At 45.1% G+C, this 26683-nt stretch overlaps 1 protein-coding gene across 4 annotated transcripts in view; it reads left to right on the top strand.

Moving 5' to 3' along the window:
• The window catches only part of GAB3 (GRB2 associated binding protein 3), a 61599-nt gene extending 45964 nt beyond the window's left edge, over positions 1-15635 (top strand). For 3 of the 4 annotated variants that reach the window (XM_079318600.1, XM_079318602.1, XM_079318603.1), the window contains 8 exons: positions 4717-4930; positions 5346-5815; positions 8295-8350; positions 9440-9695; positions 10815-10896; positions 12524-12626; positions 13873-13986; positions 14998-15635. In XM_079318600.1, the coding sequence (XP_079174726.1) occupies positions 4717-4930; positions 5346-5815; positions 8295-8350; positions 9440-9695; positions 10815-10896; positions 12524-12626; positions 13873-13986; positions 14998-15114 (1412 nt within the window). In that variant the 3' untranslated portion in view covers positions 15115-15635. The remainder of the gene's footprint in view (positions 1-4716; positions 4931-5345; positions 5816-8294; positions 8351-9439; positions 9696-10814; positions 10897-12523; positions 12627-13872; positions 13987-14997) is intronic. The other variant, XM_079318601.1, reaches the window with a different exon arrangement.
• Positions 15636-26683: the final 11048 nt, after the last annotated feature.

The raw sequence follows: 26683 nt of genomic DNA on the forward strand, positions 1-26683 counted from the left end.
ATGAATACAGATTTCAAAGTAGGTCTGGTAGGCATTGGAGTCTACTGCTCTTAGGAGCTTGGATGGAATTAAGGATATTCAGTAACCATCTTCCTACTGTTCTGTCCTTGTTGACACTGAGTTGTTGCTCTTGGATTGTTATTTCTGGTGGAGGATTATTTTAGATATAGTTTTACCAATTACTCTGAAATTAAGGTAAACACTTCTTTGCAAAAGATAAAAATACTTTTCGCCTCTCGAATGTGTAGGCAGCCTTCTCCTGGTATTGTGTGAGGATGTTCACAGGGGATGTGATCTCTGGCAGAGGAGCTAAGACAGCGGTTGTCCCAGACAGATGCATTTATACTGGGAAATGCCTTGTCTGTTTTGCTGGTGCAGGGCACTATTGCTTGTAAGACTTGCACAATATGGACAATACTTGAAGTATTGCACATTGGTGTTTCTCTCCCAGCAAAGATTGCCTGTGTGGGCACTGATGGATGAGAAATGACAGCTCTTGCAGCAGCAGTTGGGAAAGCTGACATTCCAGCTTTCCAAGGTGGATATTACCACCCAAGAAGTTCAGCAGTGCTGATCATTTGCCTTGGTTCAGTACCAAGTCTGGCACCTAAACTTGCAGCCCTCATCAAGGTTGATGTGAGCTAATCCTCCAGACATGCACTTACTGTGTCTCTAATGTCCAATAGCTCCTAAGAGCTTTCATTTATCCTGCAGCTCCTGCCAGTGAGCTCAGGTCTGGGGTGTATCCAGGTCAGGCTGCCAAGCACATCCAGATCCTCTGATTTAAATCTGTGTAGGTCCAGAAGTTGCACATCACATTTCAAACATTTGCTAATTACTTCAGCTTTTCAGGATTTCCTAAATTCTCAAAGAGCCTGTAGGGTTCAACTAATTACCCTTAAAATTAACATTAGAAGAGAAAAGCCCTGTTAAATGCCACATGCTTTTTTAACTTGAATGCTACTGGTTTAAAAAAATACTAGTCCCTGCTATGAATCATATCACTCTTAATCTGTGCATCACTGAAAATTTGCTTTGACTGAGGCCAAAACACAATCTGTTGCTTTCTCTGCTTGGTGCCCCAAGTGTAGCCACAGGTTTATGCAGTGACTCAGCTTTAAGCACTGTCTTAGTCCTGTGGTTCCCATTTAGCTCCTTCCAGCAGAAAAGAATCTGGATGGACAGCCAGGTCCACACACCAGAGGTGTCAGCAGCCAGATGTGAAGTTATGAAAGCCATGGCTCCTGTGAGCACAGCTCTGTAGTCAACAAGAAAGGGGACAGCTGAGAGGCAGAGATGACATGGCAGCTCCAGGCAGATGTCAGGAAGCACCTGGGAGGGTGGCTGTCAGGAAGGACTTGCCAGCAGCACTCATACACTGCTGCCACAAGAAAGCGCCGCTGGCTGTGCTGGAAATGACCGGGGAGCTGGCATCTTTGGGGACTCAGCTGGAGGAGAGAGGAAGAGGCCTTGCTCCTGGTTTTCCTGCTCTATCTAAACAAAATCCTGCTTCCATCTTTGGTGCAACCTCCCAAAGAGCCATCATTCCCCAGCCCCATGAGACCCGTGGACACGCAGGGGATTGAGAGGATGCTTGGCCCAAGTGTCTGGGGCAGAGGAGGGGATGAAATGAAGTGGCTGTGAGACATCAGGGACACAGTTTATTCCATGTGCAAGCTGAAGCCGTGACTGACACAGTCCAGTGTAACAGCTTTTCACTGGAGAAACTAGTGGGAAGGTTGTTTAACCATTTCATTAGGAAGCCTTACTGTTATTATTTCTACCTCCTTGGTATGTCAATGCACCCTTGTGGGTGGTTGATGTAAGAAGAACACCCCTATTCCACCATGTCCCAGCACTGCTGTTGCACCATAACAATTCTTGGGGAGGGGGTTGGGGTCTGTAGCAGAAGGGAAAAGTCCTCTGTTTCTCCAAGCAATGGTCCTTCATTGATGGGAGAAGTCACTGTGGAAGATGCTGTGCAGCCTCTGTGGTGACTTTCTCCAAAATTGCAGGGCATAAATGTTTTGTGTTAATACTCACCAAAGCAGTTATTTTGCCAGCTGAAACCTCCTGCTGTCTCTCTGGCAAAGAGGATGGCAGGCACCAAACCTACTCTCTGCCTTCTCACTGTTGAAAGTAGCCATGCATAATTTATTCTGCTCAGCTGCTGTTGTGATAGTTCTAATGCACATGATTTTGTTACCAGCAGAGCTGGCAGGGACAGGAACAGTCTGTGAGGAGCTGGCTGCAGGTCCCTGAGGCCCTGAAGGTCAGAAAAGGGCAGGTCTGTGCTGCCCCATCCCTCCCTCCTGCTCACAACTGTTGCCATGTGGTCTGCAGCTCATAGCCTTTCCTGATGCGATAATCCGTGGCTAAACCCTCTGAGTACCAGATGGAGTTCAGGCCTGTTCATTCTCTGTGTTAATAACCCAGAATATCATTAATTTCTTATGCATTATGGCAGTTCTAATTTTTTTGTTTGTTGGGATTTTTTAATGTAGTCAGATGGTGAAGTGAACGTGCTTTTCTGAGATCCCTAGGGAGCTAGCCCAGTGTATATTTGATCATTGTCAACTTGCAAGACAGCTCTGAGTCCAAGATTTAAAAGCAGAGTTACTGTCTGAGCCAGCATGATGAACAAAACTTATTTTTCAGATGGGAAGGCTGCAGCCCTCAGCTCTGCTTTGCAAATGCGAAACCCTTTAAAAGCCATTCCTTCCAGATGATCACTGATGAAACCCTGCTGCTATAAGCACCTGCTCAAAATTAAACCAAATCCTTTGCTTACATTTGAATTTAAGCATGTTCTTATATGCTTTCTGACCTGAGGCCTACCACTGCCGAGATCTCTGAAGCTAATTGGAGAAAGCAGCAGGGAGTCCATGCTGGGAGATGGGAAGGAAAAAGGCAGCTCCCTCCCAGGCTGAAAGGGGTGAGATGGAGGATAGTGTAGGGGTGGGGGGACAGCAGGGAGTGGGTGGATCAGCTATTTTCTTCTTCTGCTGCTATCAGTTGGAAGGGACCTGCAAGGATCATCAAGGCCTGGCCCTGTCCAGGGTGGCCCCAAGAATTGCACCATGTGCCTGAAAGGGTTTAGTTTGTGTTTAGTGATGTTGCTGTCTAACCACTCAAGTTTTGGCAGCCCTCTTCATCCCCCCTGGTCTGCTTGTGCATATACCTGCACACCCCAGGACTGAGAAGCGACTACAGCAACCTGATACAGTGCCAAGCCTTGTGGCTCTGTTGGGGTTAGGACTAGATTGCACCTGCTGGAGGGTCTCAGGAGCTCATCACACAGTGCAGGATCTGGGCCACAGGATGCATGCAGCAGGTTAGGGGTTGGTTCCCAGCACTTCCATCAAGTTCTGGATATCTGCATTAGAGAAATCTGCTGTCTTGCTGCACTTTGAAGGCATGTTAATTCTCAGTTGCTGGTGTCTTGTGTTTGTTTTGCTGTAGGGCTTTTCATTTTAGAGAAGGGTTTTGCAGCTTTGACTCAGGCAGTGTCTGAGCCAGACAGATGGGCTTCTACTTCTAAGCCCTGCAGGTGTCAGGGACCCAGTGATCATTGCCCCATCCCCACATAGCTCTGGTGAGGGAACTGCCATGCAGCAACCTGAAACTTCATTAGAAAAATATTCCCTTACTGAGGACTTGTGCTCTTGGTGCCGCTGTTTGAGCTTGCTGCCAGGAGCAGATGCTTTTGGAGAGCTACTCTGTAAAGATATCCTTCCCATTTCACAGCTGCCCATTGTGGGATGTCTGGCTTGCACGTGACTTTTTGAGTTGAAATGCCCCAAAAGCTTTGTTTTGCTTGACTGTGTGGTTCAGCCATCACACCTTCTTCCTTTCTCTGTCCAGCTATCTAGCTGGGACAGAGGTTGGGAGAGGAACAGAACCAGACTTCTCTGCTGCCTGGTAGTGCTCGGGCCAGATGGCCTGAGTGTCGCAGCCACACGCTGCCACTGAAGGGTGGCCTTGTGGTGTGAGCAGGCAGCCAGCTGGGCTGCAGCCCCACTGCCTGCAGCCCAGAGCCCTCCCATCCCACTGCCATCCCACTCTGGCTTGGGGACATTGAAGTGTTATGCCCAGAGAAGGTGTCACTGAGCTGAGGCTCCCCATGCCTTGTGGCCTCCAGAAAAGTAGTGACACTTTTCTCAGCAGAGCCCAGAAGCCTGCAGCTGGGCAGTAACAGCCACAGCACTGCTCTTGTCGTTTGGTGTCCATCTGACAGAGGCATAAAAAGCTTGCAGACAAGTTCAGAGCTTATCTGGCTATTCCACGACCTGGAAAGCTTTTTTGTCTTCTGAGATCTAGAAAGTGGCAAGAAATCAATCCCTTTCCTTGTCACCATTAATTAGAGTTTTGGAGATGAATAATTAATTATTTGAATTAGATACTTTAAAAATAAAACAGGCTGCTGTGCTTTAGGTCTTTCTTCAGCAGAGTCTGTTCTTCATTGCTGGCTGCAGGAGGGATGCCTCGGTCCTGCAGGAGAGGGGACCCCAGAGCAAGGGGTCTGCACTTCTTGCAGCCTGGAGGACTTTGATAGACTGGGCAGAGGGAATAAAATCAGCCTCCCCTCTACCCAAAACCAGTGATTGCCTTGACTCACTGGTGCTCTGGTGTAAAACATCCCTGGTGCAAAAGCAAGGTGGTGAGAGGCAGGACAGTCAGAGCCGTTCCTCAGCCGTGCCATCGTTGCCATTGCAGGTTCTGTGGAGAGCCTGTCTCACACGACCTCGTCCCCACAGCCCTCACCGGCCGCCTCCACCCACACCTCCCGCATCGCCGACCCCTCCTTCTCAGTCGATCACGCAGCTGCTGATGCTGTTGCCGAGGAGACCCCCAGCGAGTCTGAGTCAGTCTTCCTCCCTGACTACCTCTTCTTGTCCAACTGTGAGTCGGGCAAGCTCAGCCACAACAGGTGAGTCTAGGGTGTGCCAGGTGTGTCAGGCTGGAGCCCCCTCTGCCTGTCCAGGCATTAAACTGGGCACACATAGTCCCAGCGAGCCCTGCCACTCAGGGCTAGCTCCCAAACACAACAGGGGACCACCAGCCTAATCCAATTTACAGGGCGCTGATCTGTGCTATTTTCATAGCACAGGTCAGTGGTTGAGCATCACATGTTGGTTCTGTCCCTTCCCGAGGTGGGTGGCTGAGGATCTGACACACAGCCTCCCTCCAGACACCTGCTGTTGCCCAAAGTGCCCCAACCTCCAGTCCACCTCAGCGGGAAGGGACAGATCTTGTCCCAAACTGTGTGGTTGGGATTTTGTTTTCTATGTTCTTACAGCCAGAAGAAAAGGAAAGCTCAGGTACTGACCTCTGTCTCCTTGCAGGTGTGACAGCTGGTCAAATTCAGACAGATCTCTGGAGCAAACATCATCAGACGAGGTTTTTGTTGACTCCTTGCAATCCCAGCCCTCCTTGTACCTTGTACAGCCAACCAGTGCTGGCACTGTGCACCAGGTTGGAGCCCCAGTGACAAATCCCAGCATTGTCTCCAGGAACATAGACATTGGTAGGCCATCCAGTGACTTTTCCTCCTCTTCTCCACTGCTGGGGACGCCACTCACACCAACGTTTCAGATTGACAAGAGCCAAAATGCACTGCCCTACGGTGTAACACAGCTGGATGTGCTGTCCAACACACCCCCACCACGGCCACCCAAGCCAACCCACTTTTCAGACAGGAGGGGAGATGAGGTGGCCCTCCAGAACGGGCACACAGAGATCTGCCAGGCTCAGGTTGCTCTGGTGCCCAGAAGGATCTCATTGTCTAGCTTGGACAACATGAGGAACTGGAAAGGTGAGTGTACTTCCAAAAGCCAGCAAAGCAGCACCAATGGGAGGGGTGGAGCTGCCTGAACACGGATTTGTCTTCCTGTTGTGCTTCTCTATCCTCCCCTCTGAAACCTTACACTACACAATGTAACACAAAATGCTGCTTTCAAATGAATTAGCAAGCAGGATTCCAGCCTGCCCCTTTGGTTCAGTTCCTGCTGTGTAGAAGCCTCTCAGTATGTGTACAGATGGGCAGCAATTTGGCTCTGATCCCTTCAGGGTGCTTCATGCCTTGCTAATTTTCCCCCTCCCTCTTCAGAAGAGAAAGCAGTAGAAAAAACAAAATGAGGAGTCAGCCATTGAATTGGGCAATGGCAAACTCTTTACACAGGTCAAAGTGTGGGCTTTCATGTGGGAAATGCCTCTGGAGCTGTGCTGCTTTGCTACACCCAGTCCGTTCTGCGAGAGCTGTGTGTCTTTTTACAGCTTAGAGTAAAGACCAGGAAGTCAGGGAGACACTGGGGGTGGGATGTAATCCTGTTTGAACTAGGGGCTCTGCATGTCCTTGAACAAATTCCACTCTGTCCTTGCACTTCTGTCAGGGTAGTCTGAAAACCTGCTGATACAGAGCAAGGCAAGGCTGCAAAGCAAATTCCACTCTGAGCTGAGCTGGCTTTTCCACTTGCTCCTGAAACGCCATCATCACAAATAAGAGCAACAGTTAAAACCCAGAACATTGTGGTGTCAGAAAACAGCATAAGCAGTATGAGAAAGCTTTGTTACGTGGAGCCACAGAACAGAGGTAGGCAGCTGGAATACCTGCCTGGAAATCATCAAGTATATTGTAGTGATGTGAAAACTTTAATTTTTGGTGAGAAAAAAAGTGTAGATTTTTAAGGGTAAGCATCCTTTAGACTCCTACAGTTTGAACAACCAGACAATATGTGGGGCTGTTAGATCTTGCTCTTAAAGCTCAGAAGCTAAAGCAAGGAGCTCTCTGCTCAGACTGTTTATCAGTGTACAGACAATTCTTGGAAGGTTTCTGGAGAAACACCCATCAGTGGAATTGCTGTTCTTAATTATCAGCTACATTTGGTTGCTCCCTGAGAGGTGCTGCTCATGCTTGTGCACGTGTGGCTCCAAATGCAGCTGGTTCATGACTTAATTTGCACTAAAATGTTGCTAAGATAATTAAGTGGCCAAATGTCATGTTGTGCTGCTGTGCTGTAGGGTTGTCTCTGCCTGATGGGGGCAGCAATGAATTAATAAGTGCTGCTACTTTTTCCTACTCTGAGTGTGGCTGAAACCATTTGAAGGGTTAAATCCTGAACTAAAATGTGTTTAACAGGAAAGATCAGAAAAATCAACAGGGAGAAAGCAGCAGTTCCTCAGCAGCTTCCACAGTGACTGCACTCAAGTTGTAAACTTAATGTTTTGCCCTTGCTAACCTGCAAAAGGTGCAGAGATGTAATTAGCCCAGGGCAAAAGCAGCATGAGCTGGTGGAAGTGCCGTGAAGGAGGATGAACTGTAAGGCACCTGTATCCTGACCTCTGCCACAGCCTTGTGCCTCAATGTCTTTTTGCCATTAAAAAAATGTAGGACAGTGACTGTGTCTATGCAAATATGTATCTGCACTAACAGAATTGCTTTGCTCTTGTTTAGCTGTTTTTGCTGATATCACCAAAAATGCCCCGAGTTGCAGTACTGGCATCTCCACCATAAGAGCGGGTAATGGATTAACATGGTTGCAGGGATTTCAGGCATTCCCACAGAAAAGCCATTTTTTGCATAGAAAATCCCTTTTCAGAAAAGGATGGTGGTTGTAAGCATCTCTCACAGCTGATCTTCTTTGTGCTAAATGCTGGATTTTAGCTGGTTTTGGCTTTTGCTTGGAAAACAAAATTGACAAAGGCCCACCTGCACAAGGAGACATGGAGACTTGTGATTGTGTCTCTGGCTGTTCCTTCCCCATTGCCTTGAGCCTCTTGCACCATATCAGCACTTTTGGATGACAAAGCAAAGAATTTGTCTCCTGCCATTCCCATGTACCACTTTTGTAGAATAACAAGTGCTTTGCCAGCACCTTAAAAGGCTCCTAAATAAATTTCCAAGAAATAATATTATCTATAATAGTCCCTTTTCATATAATTTCCCCAGTTTGACAGATGGGAAAACAGAGAACAACTAGAGCAGGAACTGCATTTAAATGCTTGCTTGCTTTCTCCTACACCAGTCTTTTTTCCCCAATTGCTTGTGTTACAGGAAGCAGCTGGATTATACATGAACAGGTTCCTTGGTTTCATCATACTTAAAATAGATGTAATCACTCTTGAAGTGCTGCTGAGTTTGATCTGGTTTTATGTGTCATTGTATTTCTTCATTTAGGAGTTACGGAATCATTATAAAACTCTAATTATTTTAGGGCCATATGTTTTACTCCAGAATTATCTCTTTAAGGTTGCACTGCCTTATCCCATTTTTAATCACTTTTTTTTCCTTGCAGCAGACATGGAAGGCAGTTCCCTAAGAAGTCGAGATAAGAGGCTTAGCTTGAATTTGGTAAGTACTCTGTTTGCACAAATTTAAAATACTGGCACATAAACTTCAGAGTGAATCATTTCACATCCTGATATTTAATAATTCCCCTCCTCTGCTCAGCAGAATTTTAAAAATTGTAAAAGTGCCTGGATTTGTGGCAACTTCTGTGCTGGCTGCTTTGTGGCCTCTGGCAGCCTTTGAGAGGAGAGGGAGGGTGAGGCCTCAATACTAAGCACCCTGTTTTTAAAGAACATGAAGCTGGGTCTGTTATGAAAAAGGTTACCTGCAGCCTTAAGAATTAAAATATTGACCAAGAGCTCAGCCAGAGCAAATGGCTTATTCCTTGGAAAAAGGGTCTAAGCCTATCACTTCGTGGTGCTGAGGGATATCCCTTCTTTAGGACATTGTAAGATGTCTGCTCTCAAAGTGTCTGTGATGGAATCTCTATCAGTGCACAGCTTCCTGCCCCAACCTTTGACAGACACAGCACCATCTCACACCACACAGTCTGTCTTCTGCCTGATACTGAATGCTGTCTTCTGTGGGAGAGCTTTTGCTGGTGGTGGGCAAATTCTATTTTTCTCCTTTTTGAAAGCTTGCAAGGGTTGTAATCATTCCTTCTCATCACTCAGCCATCACTAACCTGCATGAAGTGATTTTTCTAATACTAATTCTCAGTGATCAGGAGTGAATTGTAGATCTGTGCCAGCTCTCTTAGCCTTCCACATTTGTCAAAGTCTAGCTCATCAGGTGTTCCCCTTTCAGACCTTTTTGTATTCAGGGTCCTCCCTCATGTTATAAGTCAGAATTACTGATGTGAGAGGCAAGTGCAGCCTCACTGAAGTTGGAGGGTTTAACCAATAAATTTGGTTCTAGTTTCCACCCGTGACTTGCAAAGCTCAGAGTGGACTGCTCCAGAGCTGGAGCGTTCGTCTGAACTCACGTGTTTGTCTCTTGTCGCTCCATCTCCTGCCTCTCTGGAAGGCCCCCATCAGAACAATCCTGGCCTAGGCTCAGTCCAGGTGTGTTCCCACCCCACACAGCTCCTGGCTTGGAGGTGGCTGGCTGTGCATTCATCGAGCCGTTTCCCTTTCTGTTCTCCTGGCGCAGCCGTGCCGGTTCTCGCCGCTGTACTCGACGGCTGCGGACAGCGCGGAGGACAGCTACGTGCCCATGCGCCCCAGCACCTCCCCGTCCGCGCCCGGCTCCGACTGCTCCCCCGACGGCTACATCCCCATGAGCCCCGCCTCGGCCACCTTCACCTTCCCTGTCGTCAGCACTGAAAAAATCACCAGCCCCTTGCCTGAGCTTCCCTCCGACGTGGAGCCCCCCCCAGTGAACCGAGACCTCAAACCTCGTAGGAAGTGTGAGCCCAGACCTAAAGCGCAAAGCCTGGGGGTCCTGATGGTGGGGACATGGGTGACCTTCTTTGATAGTGTCCTTGGCATGTTTTAAAACAATTCTCCCTCTGGAGGATGGGTTGAAAAGCTGTGTGAGTGACAGCACTGTAACCTAGGATGTGCTTGCAGGGTGGGTGGTGAGTGGAGGAAGAGGTTCCACGGCTGTTTTGCAGTCAAAGCCCAAGTGGCACCGTAAGCACAGTGCCTGGCTTTTCGTTGTGACTGCAAACAGCCAAAGGGATGTAGCCTGGGAGATACAGCAGAATAAGTCTTGCTATCAGAAGCACATGTACTCCTGCTTTACCAGCTTTCTGACCTGCCAGGAATAGGACATCCAAACTCAAGTACTCAAACTTGATGTGATGGTAGTTGGTTAAACCTCTGTTGGGTAGGCAGAGCTGTCTTAGCTTAATTAGGAATTTTCTGCAGATGCTTTTGCTGATGATTGTTTTCCACTCCTGGTTTTCGTGGCATGTCCAAAATCTGGGCTGAACTTCTAGAGAATATACTGGGGACAAAATTCAACTTTAAAGAGGAGAAATTGCCTAAACCTAGCCTAAAATAAAGCTCTTAGGGCTGCAGAGCCACAGGGTTACTCAGAAATTCGTTCAGGCAGTGCTACTGTAAAGTGGGGACAGACATTTAGACCATTGTCATGAGGAAAAGCAAACTTATAGCCTTTCTTAAAGGGTTTTGAAAATGGTGGACACACACACACATGGAGTGGTGACAGTAATGATCCTGATCCTTATGTATAGGACTTTTCTGTTTAGAACAGAATTCAGAACCTGGAGGCTGAACCAATCTCTCCAAGGTAGCATATACAGAGCATATTTGGGGCAAGCTTATGTGTCTTGTGTGACTTTTGGTCTCTTTATGCCCACTATGTTTATTCTGTTATTTTAGGGTGATTGGGGGACTTTGTTTTCGGGCACTGACCAGAGAGGTCATTTGTTACTGATTTCTGTCTTAGTTATGTTCTGTGAAATACTCTGTTAGTTTCTTTCTGTTAATACAAAACTGCATTTTTCTGAACAGTCTGTACTTTTCCTTGAAAACATAGTTCCTTTTGTATTTACTTACAGCACGACCACCTCCTCTGGACTTGAGGAACCTCTCCACAATCCGGGAGCATGCTGCTGTGACCAGGATGTGGACTGTGCCTTAGTAAGTCAACAAGAAACCTCCCATTCCAACCTTCTGAGCATTAGCATGAAATAGAGTTAAAAATCACTTATCCCATTCCACAAGAAAGATTCCTGGCAAAGTCCACAAACAAAAGTTCCCCAAGGTTCTTTTCAGTATCTGCCAGGCTTTGCTGTCTCTAAAAAGCAGGGCTTCCTTTAACAATGGGCAGCTCCAGAGAATTCAGTGTCATGATATGAAGGTTCCTTTTAAACAGCCTGGAGCTTGTCTGCACTGTGGTGTGGCTGCTATCATGGCTAAAAACTCGGCATGCCTAAACTATGATAGAGCCATTTTTGCTCCTGGAAATTAATATAGCAAAGAAGAACCAGATCAGATAAAGAGCTGCCTGGATTGTAGAATGGGTGTAGAATTCTGCACTGTCACACAGCAATCCAGACTTGAACTTTTGGCATAACCTTTTGTCACTAGAAATTAGCTGTTGGTAAAACAAATGCTTTTGATCCCAAAGCCCAGGTAATATGAAGCAATGACACTGCTGGGCTCCAAAGAGCAGCAGAAGACTCGTCTTCAGGGAACTTGTCAGCAGGGGAGGACTTCAGCCTGCAGGCTGGGGGAGTCTTGGCACAAAAAAAAAAAAAAAAAAAAAAAAAAAAAAAAAAAAAAAAAAAAGCAGCTGTGCTGAGGAGTGTATGCAAAACCCAGGAATTCCCATCAACCTCCTCTGCACACCCCAGGCACTCTAGAAAATGTGGGGTTCTGCTGATATGAGTGCCAGACAGGGAATTTCCACTCTCCCATTTCAGGTTGTCATGTGAAGGGCAAGAGAGTCACAAGATGAGCAGTTTCTCAGTTGCAGAGCTCTCTCACATCCAGCCCAAGGCTGGTTAAGCCCCTTGGCACTGCCTGTTAGGGAAAGCCAATACCCTGCCTCCCAAGCATCCCTGTCAGAGCACTGAGGTTAATCAGTGCTGACACAGTGCAGAGTCCTGAAGGATAATAAGCTTAGGGTGAGTTTGCATGTTTTACACTAACAAAAATAAAGAAGTAGTTATGCCTGAAACTAATACAGCAAAAGGTATTATGCTGTTCATGCTGCACAGAGAGGCCATCTAATTTCCTATTAACCAAGCCAATTGTGCTTGCCTGTGGTAATTTATTCACCATCCACTTCAGAGAGCTGTGTTCATGGGAGAGTGCAAGGGCTGAGTCACAGCCATCTCCACAGCATGGGTGGCAGGTGTTGACACTGTGTAAAGCCAGACTAAGTTCCTTTGCATGTACCTCAGCAGGTGATTAATTCACATCAGTCTCCAAAATGTGGATACCTGCACAGCCAATTATTACCCAAATGAGTGATAGCTCTGTGTCCTTTGATAGATAATTGCTTCAATATTTTGCACTTTCTGTTGTACCAGATAGCAAACTTTCATAAATCCCAGAGAAAGGAATCAACAAAATCAGTCAGTAATACAGCAGACTATTTCTAGAACTAGAATTTCTAGAAGGAGTGGCTTTGGACATCCTTTCCATAAAGGCCACAGCCTTAATGTGAGTTTATTCACCATATGGACTGTGTCAGGCTTTGGCTTCATTTCAGTGCATCTGTAAGATGCTTCCTTAACCTCTCCTGTGTTTTTCTTCATAGCAATCGAATGAGCTTTATCTCACCAGAAAGAGACGGTATTAATTCAGCCAGAATATTTGCCAATTCAGTTTCCGGAGAAGAGGAAGAAAGTTACATTCATATGGTAATGTCATTTTCACACAGCCATCCTTTGCTTTATTCTTCCCTGTCACATTGACAGAGAATGCAGAAGTTTGTTTTCTACGAAAAAACGTTGAGGAGGTTTGTCCTCTGCCTTCTGGTTTGGGTTTTTTTTTTTTCAAATGATGAAATGGTTTTAAACCAAAGACACTGGGACCAATTTACAGAGAGATAAGGAAAGCCCTTTTCCTGCTCTGCAGAACTCAGCTGTTCACCCACAAATGTTGCTGAGCAGTTCCAAGAGATCACAGGGATCAGCCATATTTACATGAGAACTCATTAAGACAAAGGAAATGAAATCTTTTCACCTTTTAAGAGTGTGCCTTGCAAAATCTCCTAGGAAATAACAGAAAGCTATTAGTGCACTTCCTAAAGAAACACACCAAATATTGTGCAGAAACAGAACTCCCATTAAAGTCTCATTGCTTCTGCTTTGGCTGGTGGCACTAACCCCACTTCCCATCCCATGAAAGAAGAGCATCTGGCTTTGTGGCTTCCTTTATTTTTCATTTACTCTTTAGCCATATCTTGCAAAAGACCAGAATCTTGTTGTACTTTGAATTATAGGAGGAAATGGATCTCAAATCCATTCATCTGAGCCAAAGTCTACAGATCTGCTCCATAGCCAAAGCCCAATAACAATAGCTGTGAAAATATATTGTAAAAATGACCACAGTCTCCATGAACCATAGTTTCAAATTTTAACCCATCTCTACCAGACTGAAATCTGCTCAAGAGGGCAGTTTCAGTCTTAACCATTCCCCATTTGATTTTTTTAGTCTAGGAAAACCTGACATATGTTTGTGGTTATCTGTCATTTCATGAGAATAATTTTCTGTTTCTAGATTTGAATTGAATTTTCACAATTTCTTTGAATTCATTAAATGATGATGTCTAAGTGGGCACTGCTGCAAATCTGAGCGTTCCAAGGGCTTGGATTGAGAAGCTGCACACAAGTCCTTCTTGATAAAATTGACTGTGAATCAGCCTGTTTTGTTTGTTTTGCCAGAATTATCAGAAGAAAAAAGATCTCATGGTTTCTTTATGCCATCTCAACAATTATCAGTGTTATGCTGCAGTTAGTAACCAAATGCACTCTTGGCACAGAAAATTATTTGGACCTTGACTGTTCTCATCTGTATTCTGCCAGGCCAATCTCCCATTGTGATCCTGTTTCCTTCTAGGATCATGTTTTTAGAGCATTAAAAGATTTTCTTCTTTCCTGACAGGAACACAGACAGGCCACCTCTCCATACAGTGGTGTTTTTCCATGGACAAGGAAATCTAACCTTGATTACTTAGCACTGGATTTTAACTCTGCTTCCCCATCCCCTGTGCAGAAGGTATGAGTTATCTGAAAAACCCCACAGCCTCCTGCCTTTTTGTCTGCTGGGGGGAAATTGAGACTCAGGGTCACATTCTGCTGGGTGCCTGAGTGCCATGATGAAGCCAGTCATGTTTCCAGCTGACTGTATTTGTGTCAGGCCCAAGATTAATATGATAAAAGCATGATGAGGGTGCTGACAAGGTGTCCTTAGTGTGACTCATAGGGATTCTGCTTACCACAAGCTCAGCACAGGGTATGAGTCTGCACTGGGAAATGCAGCCATGAGGGATGGTAGGCAAGTGGTTTGATGCTTGCAGTATCCCTGCATGCTCCTTCATTTTCATCAAGTCTGCACAAAGCCTTTCCTGCTAGTTTTTCCCAAAATCTCTTTGCAGTAACAAGTTTGCAGCCCATGATAAATTAATGGGGTAAAACTGTACTATCTCTTATAATCTGGCAAAATGTGCATCTTTTTTTGCATCACCAAATCTATTTCAATTCCCTTTTCAATGCTGAGAAAATATATTCCTTGTTCCAAAGAACTTAACTTCTAACCTGTCTAGGTGGTAGGTAGATACCACTGCAAAGCAATGAACTGTTGTCAGTTTGGATCATTTTATGTCCTATGTATAATTTTCCCTATCAGCCAATACTCCCAGATGCAAAAGACTCAAGAGTCTTAAGCTTTCTTATTTAAACCCTCCTTGTATCTAAAATCATTTAGGTTATTCCTGCAGCAGGATCACTCAGATGAGGACAGAATTGTTTTCTGCATGGAAATAGCCAGAACAGCCCCTTTCCCTTGCTTACTGTGCTGGGCTGAGTGGCAACGTGACAGTTGGAGAATTATAGCTAAAGCAGCTTGTAAAGCAATTGTTTTTTGTCAATTGATGTCATTATGAGCTTCAAGGTGAAGTTAAGCAATCAAGGAATGAGGGAAAGGGGAAAGAGAAAATCAAGCTAAGTTTCACTAGCACTCCTTTTCAACCTGAAAATTAAAACGTTTTTTTTCCTCTCTGTCCCATAGAAACCTTTTCTGTCTGAGGAACAGAGAGTGGACTATGTCCAGGTAGATGAACAGAAGACTCAAGCTTTACAGAACACTAAGCAGGAATGGACAGATGAAAGACAATCAAAAGTGTAAAGGAAGAAGATTTGGATCTGGAAGGTTTTTTTTTTTTGCACTGGAACCACAATGTTAATGAAGCAGCTATCACAGTAGAGCTCAAAGGCAGAGAGAGTTGTAAGATGCTTTCAGTCTGTAGAGGCATTTTTACTGGAAACCTTTGATTTCAGCTGGAAAAAGTATGTTGAATGAGTGTTTGACTGATGACTAAAGTAATGCATTAGACTTTTTTCCTGCCCTTACCAGTATGCTACATGGTACCATTTTCTGGCACGAGTCATAACATTAACAAATCCACTACAAGTTGTATTAATCTAGTTCATCCTGCCTTCTTCTGTTGCTTAATTCCTAGTTGCTAAAGCTATTTTTTGACATTCCTACAGATGCTGCAGGTGCTCGGAGTGCTTTTATGGCAGCAGGCATCTGACAGGTTTTGGTGACTAATCAACTAAGGGCTAAAATACTGAAACAATAAAAATAACTTTTTGAACATATAATGCTTAAGCAAAGAGAATTTTGAAAAGTATTTTTCCCCTGGCTGCAGACTTTATTTTACAGTGGCACATAGCCACTTGACTTATGGAAGTAGGCAGTGATGCTGAGTGACCCACACTGGATTTGGTCTCACAGGCTTTGGTCTTATATGTGAGTCCCAATAGCCATAAGAGGTCTGATCCTGTCAACATGGACAGACAGGCAGGACCCTTTAAACGTTTTCTTTTCTGATAGTGCCAATTTGCTGGCCTCCTTTCATGTGCCTGTTGTTTACCACATTGCATTGCTGTGACCTGACATCCTAAAAATTCTGATCTACCAAACAGAGGTCACAGAAATGTCATTGCAGAAACCGCTGGCATTTCAAGGCTCCTACTCAACTTCCTCCCTACACCGACTGCTCCGACCATCCAGGCACTCTGGGACATCCTGTGGGAGAGGCAGCATAGCTAACAGAAAGAGTTCTCCTCCTACCTCAAGAGTGCTGAAGGGCTTGCAAGTCTCACTGCTTCTTTAGCCCAGCCCAGGGGATTTGTGGTGACCAGGATCTTACTAGGTCACACTGCAAGAACAAGGTTCACCAGCACCTTCACTGACTGGGGCAAACTGGGTGCCCAGGGCTGTGGGCATGAAGTGTCCTGGAGCAGAGCCACTTGGAAAACCAGGGTTAGTCCTGCAGACAGCTGACCTGCTGCTCCCTCCTACTCTGCTCCTCCCCCCTCCTCACCAAAGCTCTTGAATGAAAATTGATGTTCATAAAATTTTGAAAATTATTCAAACTTTTCCATATCTATCTTGTCTGTCTGGTGTGACATTTACCTTGTTAAAACCCAGCTGTTTTGTCCTCCAACTGATTTAGCAGAGCTGTGAGTACCCATGCCCTGGGAGTGTATTGTGGCAGGGGCAGGGCATTTGAGAAGAGGCAGTAGAGATCTGCACCTGCACAGAGGTGGCAGAGAGAGGGAAGCATGGAGGAGCTATGGATGCTGAGACCTTTGCCTTTCTGCTCAAAAGAATTGCCTTTCTTTCAAAGTGTGTAAATAACGTGTTGCTGAAAGCTCTTGGCATGTGCTAATGTACTGAAAGGGTTAGAAGACCAGCTAAAAGATGTTTGAAATTATGGAGGAACAACCTCCACAAAGGGTGAGTGAAGTTATCTTCTGCTACTGCAGATCCCAGGTTGTGGAGTGATGGCAGGGCAGCCTCATTTGGATCAGAATCACATACAGATCAGCTCGTGTTTAACTGAAGTGCTTCCTTTCATGCTGTCAGAAAATCCTCTGAAGTGGAAAACCACCAAGTTACTGAAGACAACTGATTCAGTTGGTATTCTAGTTTATTGTAAAAATATTTAAACTTCAACAAACCTGGTTAACAGATCATTCAGAAGTTTAGAGAAGAAAGAGCTGTATTGGGATTTTTACTCCCCTAAAAGGGCATAAGCTTAAAGCTTGGCAAGGACTGTCCTTAGATCAGAATGGCCCCTTTCAATTTCCCGTGTCCCCTGTTTGCCCTCACAACACTCTTATCTTGATCAAATGCTGCTCACTGATTTCTAACTTTCACTTTTAACTAAGAGCTGAGTTTGATTGAGGGTTTATTCCGATTTTCATGTAACGTCTGTTTTTACCGGCTGCTCCAGGACCCATGACATACATTCTTGTGCAAGTACAATACATGAAGCAGGAGCAATTTAAAAGCACTGGGGAAAAAATTTAAAAGCAGAGCAGTCCTTCTCAAAGGCTTTTTTCAAAAATTTTGTTTTGGTCAAATTCCACATTACTTCGAAGAGGGTAAAGAGGAGCAGAATGGCGGGAAGATGGCAAAGGCCAAATCTGCTGTGGCCACCTCATCACTAAGGATTTGGATGTTAAGGGAGCTGCAGTAGACATGACTGACAAACCTGTGGGTCAGTACCCATAAAGCCAACTGGCTGGAGTGGAGGAGCAAAAAGGAGTTACTGTTTAGTTAAGTCTGTTCTTAAATCCTAATCCCTTGGCCAAGGAGAAAAGAAAACCTGAAAACTGAGTCAGCTTTTCAAAAGTGTGGTGAGAGCTGATGCAGAGAGATGCCCTGCACTTAAATGAGCATAGAGTGGCCAGTGGTCCCTTAGCAACCTGCTGAGGGAATTGGCATTGCCAGCCCAGGTATTGTAGTGCCTTCTCCAGCACTGCTCCCCATTAAAAATGGGGAGAGTGCTAAATGAGCAGAACAGTTTCAGTTCAATTGGAAATGTCACCTTGTGTAGTTGTTGGATGAAGTTTGGTTGCAGGATGACATGGAAAACAATGGTTTGAGTCGTGTGGTTATTATTGGGACCATCAGCTGGTTCTCACCACTGATGTGTTTAATATGGCCTTACTCTCTCCTTCAATGACCACACATTTGACCAAGGTAGAGCAGGTCCACAACTCATTTGTTTTTTGGACTAAACTTTTTTAAAGTTTTTAAATTTTTCATTTATAAGTCCTTTATGACAGGAGGCAGCATTAATTTCCTTACTGGCAGAAATGAGCACTTAACCTGAGAAATGCCAGCAGCCATGTAACTGGAGCAAGCTCTTTTCAGCCAGCTCACTTTGCCAGTGGTAGCACCTGCTTTCTTCATTGTCACTAACTACATCCTAGATGTAGACTTTTGGAGTTGTATTCACTTGCAGTAATTCAGAAGTTTAGTAATTCAAAGACCATCAGATGCTGTGATGAGAATGGAGTACAGGGCAATGCCTTCCCTTTGCCCCCTGTTCCGCAAAACTTGCTCAGGTTTAAAAAGAATAAAAGCCACCAAAATAGCAGACATTTGCCATGTCAAAGCCAGGATATTTTTTGTTTTAAAATAAAAAGAAACTTTTTCTTGTGCAAAAGAAGCATTATACATTTTTTTTGTATCTGTAAATCTGTAGGGAGGCATTAAAGTCATCTCTGTTACAAAGGGACAAGTTGTTGCTAGATGGAAGGGGCTCACCTTCCTCATGTTTCATTGTAATGTTTGGTGTATATATTTGCACATTAAACTGTATCTTTTTTCTAATAAATTAATATAAAAGGTAGCTGTGATCTTTAATTATTTTGATAAGTGAAGATGCTCATGGGATAAGCTTCCACATTTTTCATTTAAAGCTTTTTCCATTTTTTAATTCTCTTACTAGGCAGTGACTTGTTCATACAAAATATTTGGGTGTAAATTCAAACAAATTTGCAAACAAATGTCGCACACCTGTGTATCAGGGAGATTATTTGCAGAATAGCTAAGAACTGTGAAGTTGTGGCTTGGATTCATGTCTGTATCCTCCTGGGACAGAGTGAGCTGCAATCCCCTAGTCCCAGCTCCAACTCCTGCTGCCACAGGAGCAGGAAGGGGCCACAACTCCTGACTGACTTTGTAGACCACAAGCACAAATTTATTCAGCACATGCACTTGGCTTGGATACAAAAGCTAGTTGTTACTTAACCTGATCTTTTAATTGCTATGTGCTAAAGAGTGTAGTTGCTGGTAATATGATTTCCACATGCAGCAAGCTAAGGATGTAGGATCCTTTCAATGTGCCCATCTCAGGATTTAGAAGATGAAACAAGGCAGTCCATGGGAGCAGAGCTGAGTAAGCCTTGCTGCTAATAAGCCAGGTAGTTCAGAAATAGTTTATTTATTGCTTCAGGCAAGTGCCATTTTTGGATCAGCATGCTTTGTAATCCTGGCTGGAGACCCACTGTGTGGATTGAGGGAGGTGTAGTGCATAGAGAGCCACTGATGGAAATTTGGCTGCACAGCTCAAGACAAACAGTCACATGTGACTTAGATAAGCCTTTGCCTGCAGGCTTGATAGAAAGGAACTCTGTGACATTTTGTGTTTAGTCTTCAAGGGATGGCAGGTCAGAAAAATAAAAGGTCAGATAAAGTGACTGCTGGTTCACAGCTCTTTTATGTCTCTGCCCAGCAGAGATGGCAACAGCCCTTTAATCAGAGAGCACTTCCCAGAAGAGAGACCTCCCTCAATTGCACCTCCTCCCAGAACCTTGGAGGGAAACAACTGTGTCAAATCCACCACTAGCCCTGCCACCATTGAGTGAGCCAGGAAGCTCTCAGACTTCTCACACCTCAGTGCAAAGGACTTTAGTGATGGGATAAATATAATTATAATAATAATAATGTGAAAAAACTCTCAGCAAAATGTCTGGATATGTAAGTATTTGGCTCTATAAAAGGGTGGCCCCTCTAGTTGCATCTGCAATTGCAAACCACATCAAATACCTCCCTGATGCAAAAAGCCACAGAGCAGCCAGCAAGGTAGCAAAACCAGGTTATCTTCATGCCTCTTCAAAAAAGCAGTAATTCCCTGTAATAGAATCATAGAATATACCTTGAGCTGCAAGAGACCCACAACAAACATTGAAGTCCAACTCCAGGTCCTGCACAGCACAAACCCAAGGATCACATCATGGGCCTGAGAGCATTATCCAAAATCTTGAACTCTGGCAGGCTGAGTACTTCCTTGCAGGAAATACTGTTCCCATGCTCACCCTCTGGTGAGGAGCCTTTTTCTAATGTCCAACCTTTCAGCCCTGTGCTTTTTTGTCTCTTGCACTCTTTTGATTCAAGCACAATTGCTTTGGTCTTTTTTAGCTGGAGATACTCAGGAGAGCATCTGCCTTAGATACAGGCTTTCCTTTGTAGTCCTTGGGCTCTGTATCAACTCAAGGCCACAGTGGTGACATCTCATTTCTCCCCAGGAGATCTTTGCTTCAATTTTTTCATGAGGGTTTGCAGGACAGTGACCCCCCAGGCCAGTGGCAGTAGCAGAAACAGCACTGAATTTGTGGGTTCTTAGTCCTGTGCTTTTGCCAGCAACATATACAGACCTCACACTGTGTTTTGACAGGTCTTAAGATCTGCATTTCCCCATCAAACAGCATCTAAAGCTCCTCTTCCAGTTGTTTAGGGCAGAGAGTGCAGAGGGACTTAGCTATTGGGTTATACATATTTATGGGAGCACACTGGGAGCCAGGGGTACCACATCCAGTGCAAACAAAGGATGCACTGGCAGAAGCTCAGCCCAATCCCACCTAGGGAGCTGATCCCAGGCCCTGTTGTAATGCAGGAATGAGCAGGGAGCAACCCAGCCTTTCATTCCCTGTCCTGTTTTGTTCTACTTTGATTTTCTTTTCACATATGATTTTAGCATAAATTCATTGTTAAACAGTCCCAACATCCTGCTCTGACAGCTTTGAGATCTTGGCATTGGCATATCCATCACTGTCTAAGAGCCTGAAAAGCCCTTGCTCTCTGGATGGCTCACACTGAGGGCTTTAAAGCTTTGAGCAATTTGAGGACGAGTTTACATTGCATGTGTTTGTGGTGCTTGTTACAGTTCAGTTTGCTCCATCACTCAGAAATGCTCATTATTTGTCCAGGAGCTCAACTTCTTGGAATTGCCTCTGACTATGCTGCTATTTTCAGATGGCTGGGTTTGCTACTGCTGCATTAGTAACGCTAATGCTGCTGCATTTCTCAGCATCCTTCCCCACATGAGCAGCATGGGGGAGACCTGCTCTGTATTTTCTCCCAGGAGGCAAAAACCATGAAGCATCCATTCTTCCACCAGGAGACTATCAACTCTGCCAGCGTCTTGGTTTTCTCTAGGAGGGCACAGTGTGTTTTGTAGAGTTACACAATGTAAAGGACATTTTCAAATAGCAGCAGCACTGACAGGTGATTACAAGCACTTGAGAAAGTGCCAGATGGCAAATAGAGATTTTTCCTTTAAATTTTCAGATCAAAATTCAGGGCAAGCTTTAAGTGGAACATTTTATACAGCCTGAAAGTGAGAATTCAAAAAGAATTGAGGATTGAGCAATACAGAGATTCATAAAACCCCTGAGGTCTCCATAACTCTTCCATGTCTCAGTTTAGCATCCATGTAGCTTTCAGGAAGTAGCCAGGCTTATCAGGCAAAGGGAGACCAAGTTTCCAGAAGGAGCTCAAGCAGGGCTTGGGTGCCCCACCACAGTGGCATTCAGCTGAGATTCCTGTAAACAACCCCAGTCGAGATGCTGAGCTGCTCCCCTTCAAACCTGAAATGCCTTAGGACATGCCCAGCCAGGGACTGGTCACCCCAACAGAGCTGTGCAGGCAGCCCCAGCAGGGCTAGAGAGACAGACTGACTCTCTCCTGCCTCCTGCTGCTGCTTCTTCTCCTGTCAAGCAGCTTCACTTCCACAGGGCTGTGCCCAGGCCCCTTGGAGCCCCAAAAATCCAGAGGCTGAGAGCTTTGCCCTTAGCCATAGGAGCAGGTGACTCAGCCAGTCATGTCTTAGGGTATGTACATTCTGATTACAAACAACTTATTATAAAGCACTGAGCAAGCCCAATGTACTGACAGTCCCCCCAGAATGATAAGGACTTCCCAGAAGAAAATTTATCTGGTTTTTGGTGTAAATTTAATCCATGAAGATAGGCAGGCAGCAAGACAGCAAGGTAGGCTGTTTAAAGTTCAAAATAAGAGATGTCTTTTTAAAGTGTTTTTTAAATAAAAAATAGAAGATTCATCATTTCTTTGGTTTAACTTCCTCCACAGTTAGTCAGAAATCATCAGGAAATGGCACCTAAGGAAATCCGTCTAGTTCTGCCTGGTCAGCACAAAGAATGTGCTTGTGCAGAGGACAGTGGCTGGGGTGGGGGGGGCTCTGCCTCTTCCCAGGGAGAAAAAATAAAGATGGATTTCCACAATCAGCACACCCAGAATCTGACTTTTGCACCAAATAAAAATTTGGAATAACCAGAAATGTCAGTAATTCTTTTTTCCATGTTTATATTTGGGTGGGCGGGGGAAGGGGGGAGGCAAAAAATAAAACAAAAAAAACTAAACAAACCACACACTTTACCATCCATCCATCTCTTAAGACTTTTCTCCAAATGGTTCTGGCTGTTAAGTGATACCCAAGGTTCAATGAATATATTATTCTCTACAGCAGACCTGCCTATCTCTGTGCTCCTCTCACCATTAATCCTTCTGCAATCCACAGCTGGACAGGACTGTCTCAAAAAGTGCTTGAATCTACTTTTTTTCCTTCAGTCTCTGTGGATCAAGTGGGAAGGAAAGGGTGTTTTGGAGTTATTCCACCAGTTATGGTTACCTGTACATTTGTGGCTGCAAAAACAAAGATGTGTAAGCGAAAGCACCATCGTTTTCCATTGGCAACACAACGTTAATCTCCTAAAGAGCACTTGCTAACTCTGCTGACCACAGTTCACTGGATGAAACAGAGGGAGGAGCACATAAAGTGTCTGGGAGGAGGTGAGAAACAGGAAACAGATGTGCAGGAGCTGGGGGAGAAGACCAGCTGTATCCATGAGGTTTATTTCCATCCTGCATATGAGACACGGCATAGAAAAGGTTGAGTAGGTGAAAAATCCCAAACCTCATTTATACAGGCTATTACAAGGTCTGTATCTTTTCTAGAAAGTGATCACAGAATCACAGAATAATCTGAGTGGAAAAGGACCCACAAGGATAATTGAGTCAAACTCCTGTCCCTGCACAGGACCATCCCCAAGAGTCACACCATGTGCCTGAGAGCATTGTCCATGTTTCTGTTTAGAACTGTACCTGCACTACATTACTCTAGATCAGTAATTTGGCTCTTCCACCACTCTAGCTCTCTCACTTGTGCTTCCCCTGAGGAGACAGACACTGCCAGGCTCACCCTCTGGCCTTTTTGGTCAGAGAGCAGAGTCTGACCCATGCGGGCAGGTCCCCAGGCTGCTCTAAAACAGATACAGAAAATACTCTCTACAGACAGAAAATCAGGTGTGTCCCAGCCTCTATTCAAAGTGTACACTCAGAAAGAAAAAACAGTTCTGAAATGCATCTGGCATTTATCTGGATTATTTTTGCTATGGCTGCCTTTGATCTGCTTCCCAGGGAAGCAGCAGATTCAAGGAGCTCTGTGGCATAAAGAAAGCTCCAAGGTCTGTCTGCCAGGAAAAGGCTCAGCAGGCCCATGCCAGGCTGTAGGAACAGCTCTGTGTGCCCACCAGCCTCCAGCATGAGGAGTTGGCTTTGCTTGTGTGGAAGCTCTGTGCAAGCTCGTTTTGCTCTGTGGATCTAGAGGAGAACACACCCAGCTGCTTACACTCTGGGGAAAGGTCTTGTACCTGGGGGAGGGAAACCTACAGCCTCAGGAGGAGACAGAAAAATTCATATTCCAGCAGAAGCCTTACCAACAAGTGCTGTACCTTAGCAGCTGGTGGGATGTGCTTTCTCAACAATCTTTTAATTCTGAATAGTCAGAAAATACTTTAAATACTTTAATACTTTAAAACAAGATTTTTCTGATAACTTTGACATTTGCACTGCAGTCAAACAGAGTCCTCTGCTCGGAAAACATTGACTCAAAGGCTTGCTGGTGCTGCAGAGCAGTGGTCAGTGTGAGATGGGATCAGTAACTCCAGCCCAGGGTTGAGCAACCTGTTTGTAAAATTGTGATGTGGCCACTTCCCCAGGGAGTTGCTCACTTCCCCTCCCCACCAACCTCCCAGTACAAGGACCAAGGGCAGGGCAGACAGGGGAAACCCAGTGAGAAAAGCTGCAAGGTACAGGGTCAGACAGTGAGCAAAATGCAAACCCTACCCTGTTGTGTCCAATGCCTACCTGCTGCTTACCCTGAGAAATCACAGCCCAAGAGCCTCCAGTGCATTCAATCCCACTTTGGTGGGAGGTTGACAGCAACTTTAGGGTGGGCACAAAGTGTCCAAACATGTCTGTGGCTAAGAGGGTAGGAGCTCAGGGGAACACAACTTACACATCCCAAAACATCACCTTTCATTTTGGCCTGGAAAGCATGCAAATATTTGTCCTTTAAAAGGTCTAGAGATAATCCTTATCTGCTGTTCACATCATGCGTGGCCATCACCCCAAGCAGCAAAGAAGGAAGAAAAAAAGAAAACTACTTTGGTGAAAGAAAGTGCTTGGTGCTGGCAAAGACTTTCAGTAGTTGTGGAATATATTATGTGCTGTGATTGCTTTTGTTTAATAACCAGCCATGGTGATGAACTCCCCCACTTTCTGCTTAAGCAATAGCCACCAGTGGTGGCTGTGATGGTTTTGGACTCTAGGAAGACAGATAACGTCAATAGCTAAGGGCCATTAGTCTTGCTCAACAGCTGAGGGCTGCTTGAGCATGTGCCAACCAAAATACAGCTGGTATGTAAATATGACCATAAGTCAGTCATTTTACTCCATAAATAGTAGGCAGCCCAATGCCTCTTGAGCTCTCCTGCATCACAGCAGGCTGCAGGACTAGAGCTGCCCTTGAGTAACATCTAGTCCTCAAGGCTGAGAGAATCCTTGTCATATCAGATGAAGTGAATTAGGAGTAAGTGTGCTGAAACTTTGAAATCTTAGTTAACTGATTCAAAAAATTGGTTGGGCCCTTACAGTCCTTCAGACATAAACCATTGAGCAAGTGGATGCAGCTGCACACAGACTCCCCTGAGAAAGGAGTTTAGAATGCAAGCAGTCCTTCTTGAATCTTGTGTCTCAACAGGAGAGTCTCCCTGACATTTGTGGCTGACCTATCCTCTCTGCAGTAAGTAATCAAGCATACCTTGCCATGTTGCTACTTTTCTCTTACAGGTGAAGTGTGTCATTCCATCTGTGACACAAATCTCAGGAAGCATCACAAGGCAAAGCCAGAGAGGAGAGAGAGACAGTGGATTTCTTTAGGCCAGTATGTCTCTCTTGTCCTTGCAGCCAAGACCTGTGGGTGCAGGTAAGTCCAAATCCAACCTCTGCTGCTCCCAAGGCAGAGAAGAGGAACAGCTTCCACTGCCACCTTAAATGCCAATCTTCCTTCTTAAATCGTGAAACCTTTCAGAGGGAAGTGGTAAATCTCAAGCTCTTGTTTGGACTCATTTTTATGGAAATGTCCACACAGATGTTACACCTCAGTGCTGAATACAGCATTTCTTAGAAAAATAAACAAAATGCTATTACCACAGACCACATTTTGTTGATGATGGTACTGAAGTGGATGAAGTTCAGCTGTATTCCTCTTGCTCCCTGCACACCCACGTGTACCCACAGCAGAGGGAAACAAATCCAGATACAACTTGAGGAGCTATGGGCAAAGCTGAGGGGAAATCCAGGACTCAGGCCTTCAAGCTAAAGCAATTCACCTGGATTATTTCTCATAAAAGGGCATGTTTCATCAGCTGCTTGGTAATAAAATCAGTCAATATACTGTTTTGGGTGATGTTAAATTGATTGTAGAATCACTGTTGCAGTTGCCTGCTCCACTGCCAAGGTCCATGATGTCCAGTCTGCTACTACCAAGGCTGAGCAACCTGACTCTTGGATTTATCAAATCCAGAATTTCTGGTATGTGTTGCTTTTTGTGACACCAAGTTAGACATGCAGGACAGAGCTCAAGGAAAACCATCAGGCAGCAGTTGCCTCCTCCACCTCCCCATGTCTCATTTCTGTGTCTGCCTGGCCACCCAGTGCCTGCTTTGCTATGCCTGTACACACCAAAACCTTGGAGGCTGTGCCCACTCCAGCAGCTCCCTGTGCTGACTGTGGAAGGGACAGGAAAATGCCTGTTTTCCCTGTCACTGCCTCCCATGCAGAGCTGTATGTGTGACCACCACCCCCAGCTTGTGCTGTGACAGGGATGATGCAAAACACCAGCCATGGTGACTTCAGTTTTCAACTACTTTTATTGCTGTGGGAAATGTGCTGTCTCATGCTTTCAGTATCTTGCAGGTCTGAGCCCATGCTGTGGCTCCTAGGATCAGGGTTTTAAGGGTTGGTTAAGACAAATGAGGTGCAGCCACTTGTAACAATTTTGGTCCTGTTCCCTGATCAGGTCAGTGATGAATGACTACAGCCAGGTTCACTCATACCAGTTCCCATGCTGTCTGTAGGATTCATTGGAATATTGGTTATCAGTTTTGGTTTTTTAGAAGAAGAAGGCCACTCCACAGAATTTGGATAAGACTGGTGACACCAACTCTGCACCTCCTCAACACCAGCAGTGCCAGTGCTGCTGTCACAGTGTTCTGGCACACAAGAAGACAGAGGTGTGAGTGCTGCCTGA

The sequence above is a fragment of the Erithacus rubecula genome, assembly GCF_903797595.1.
Source record: "Erithacus rubecula genome assembly, chromosome: 15".
NCBI classification, from domain to species: Eukaryota; Metazoa; Chordata; class Aves; order Passeriformes; family Muscicapidae; genus Erithacus; species Erithacus rubecula.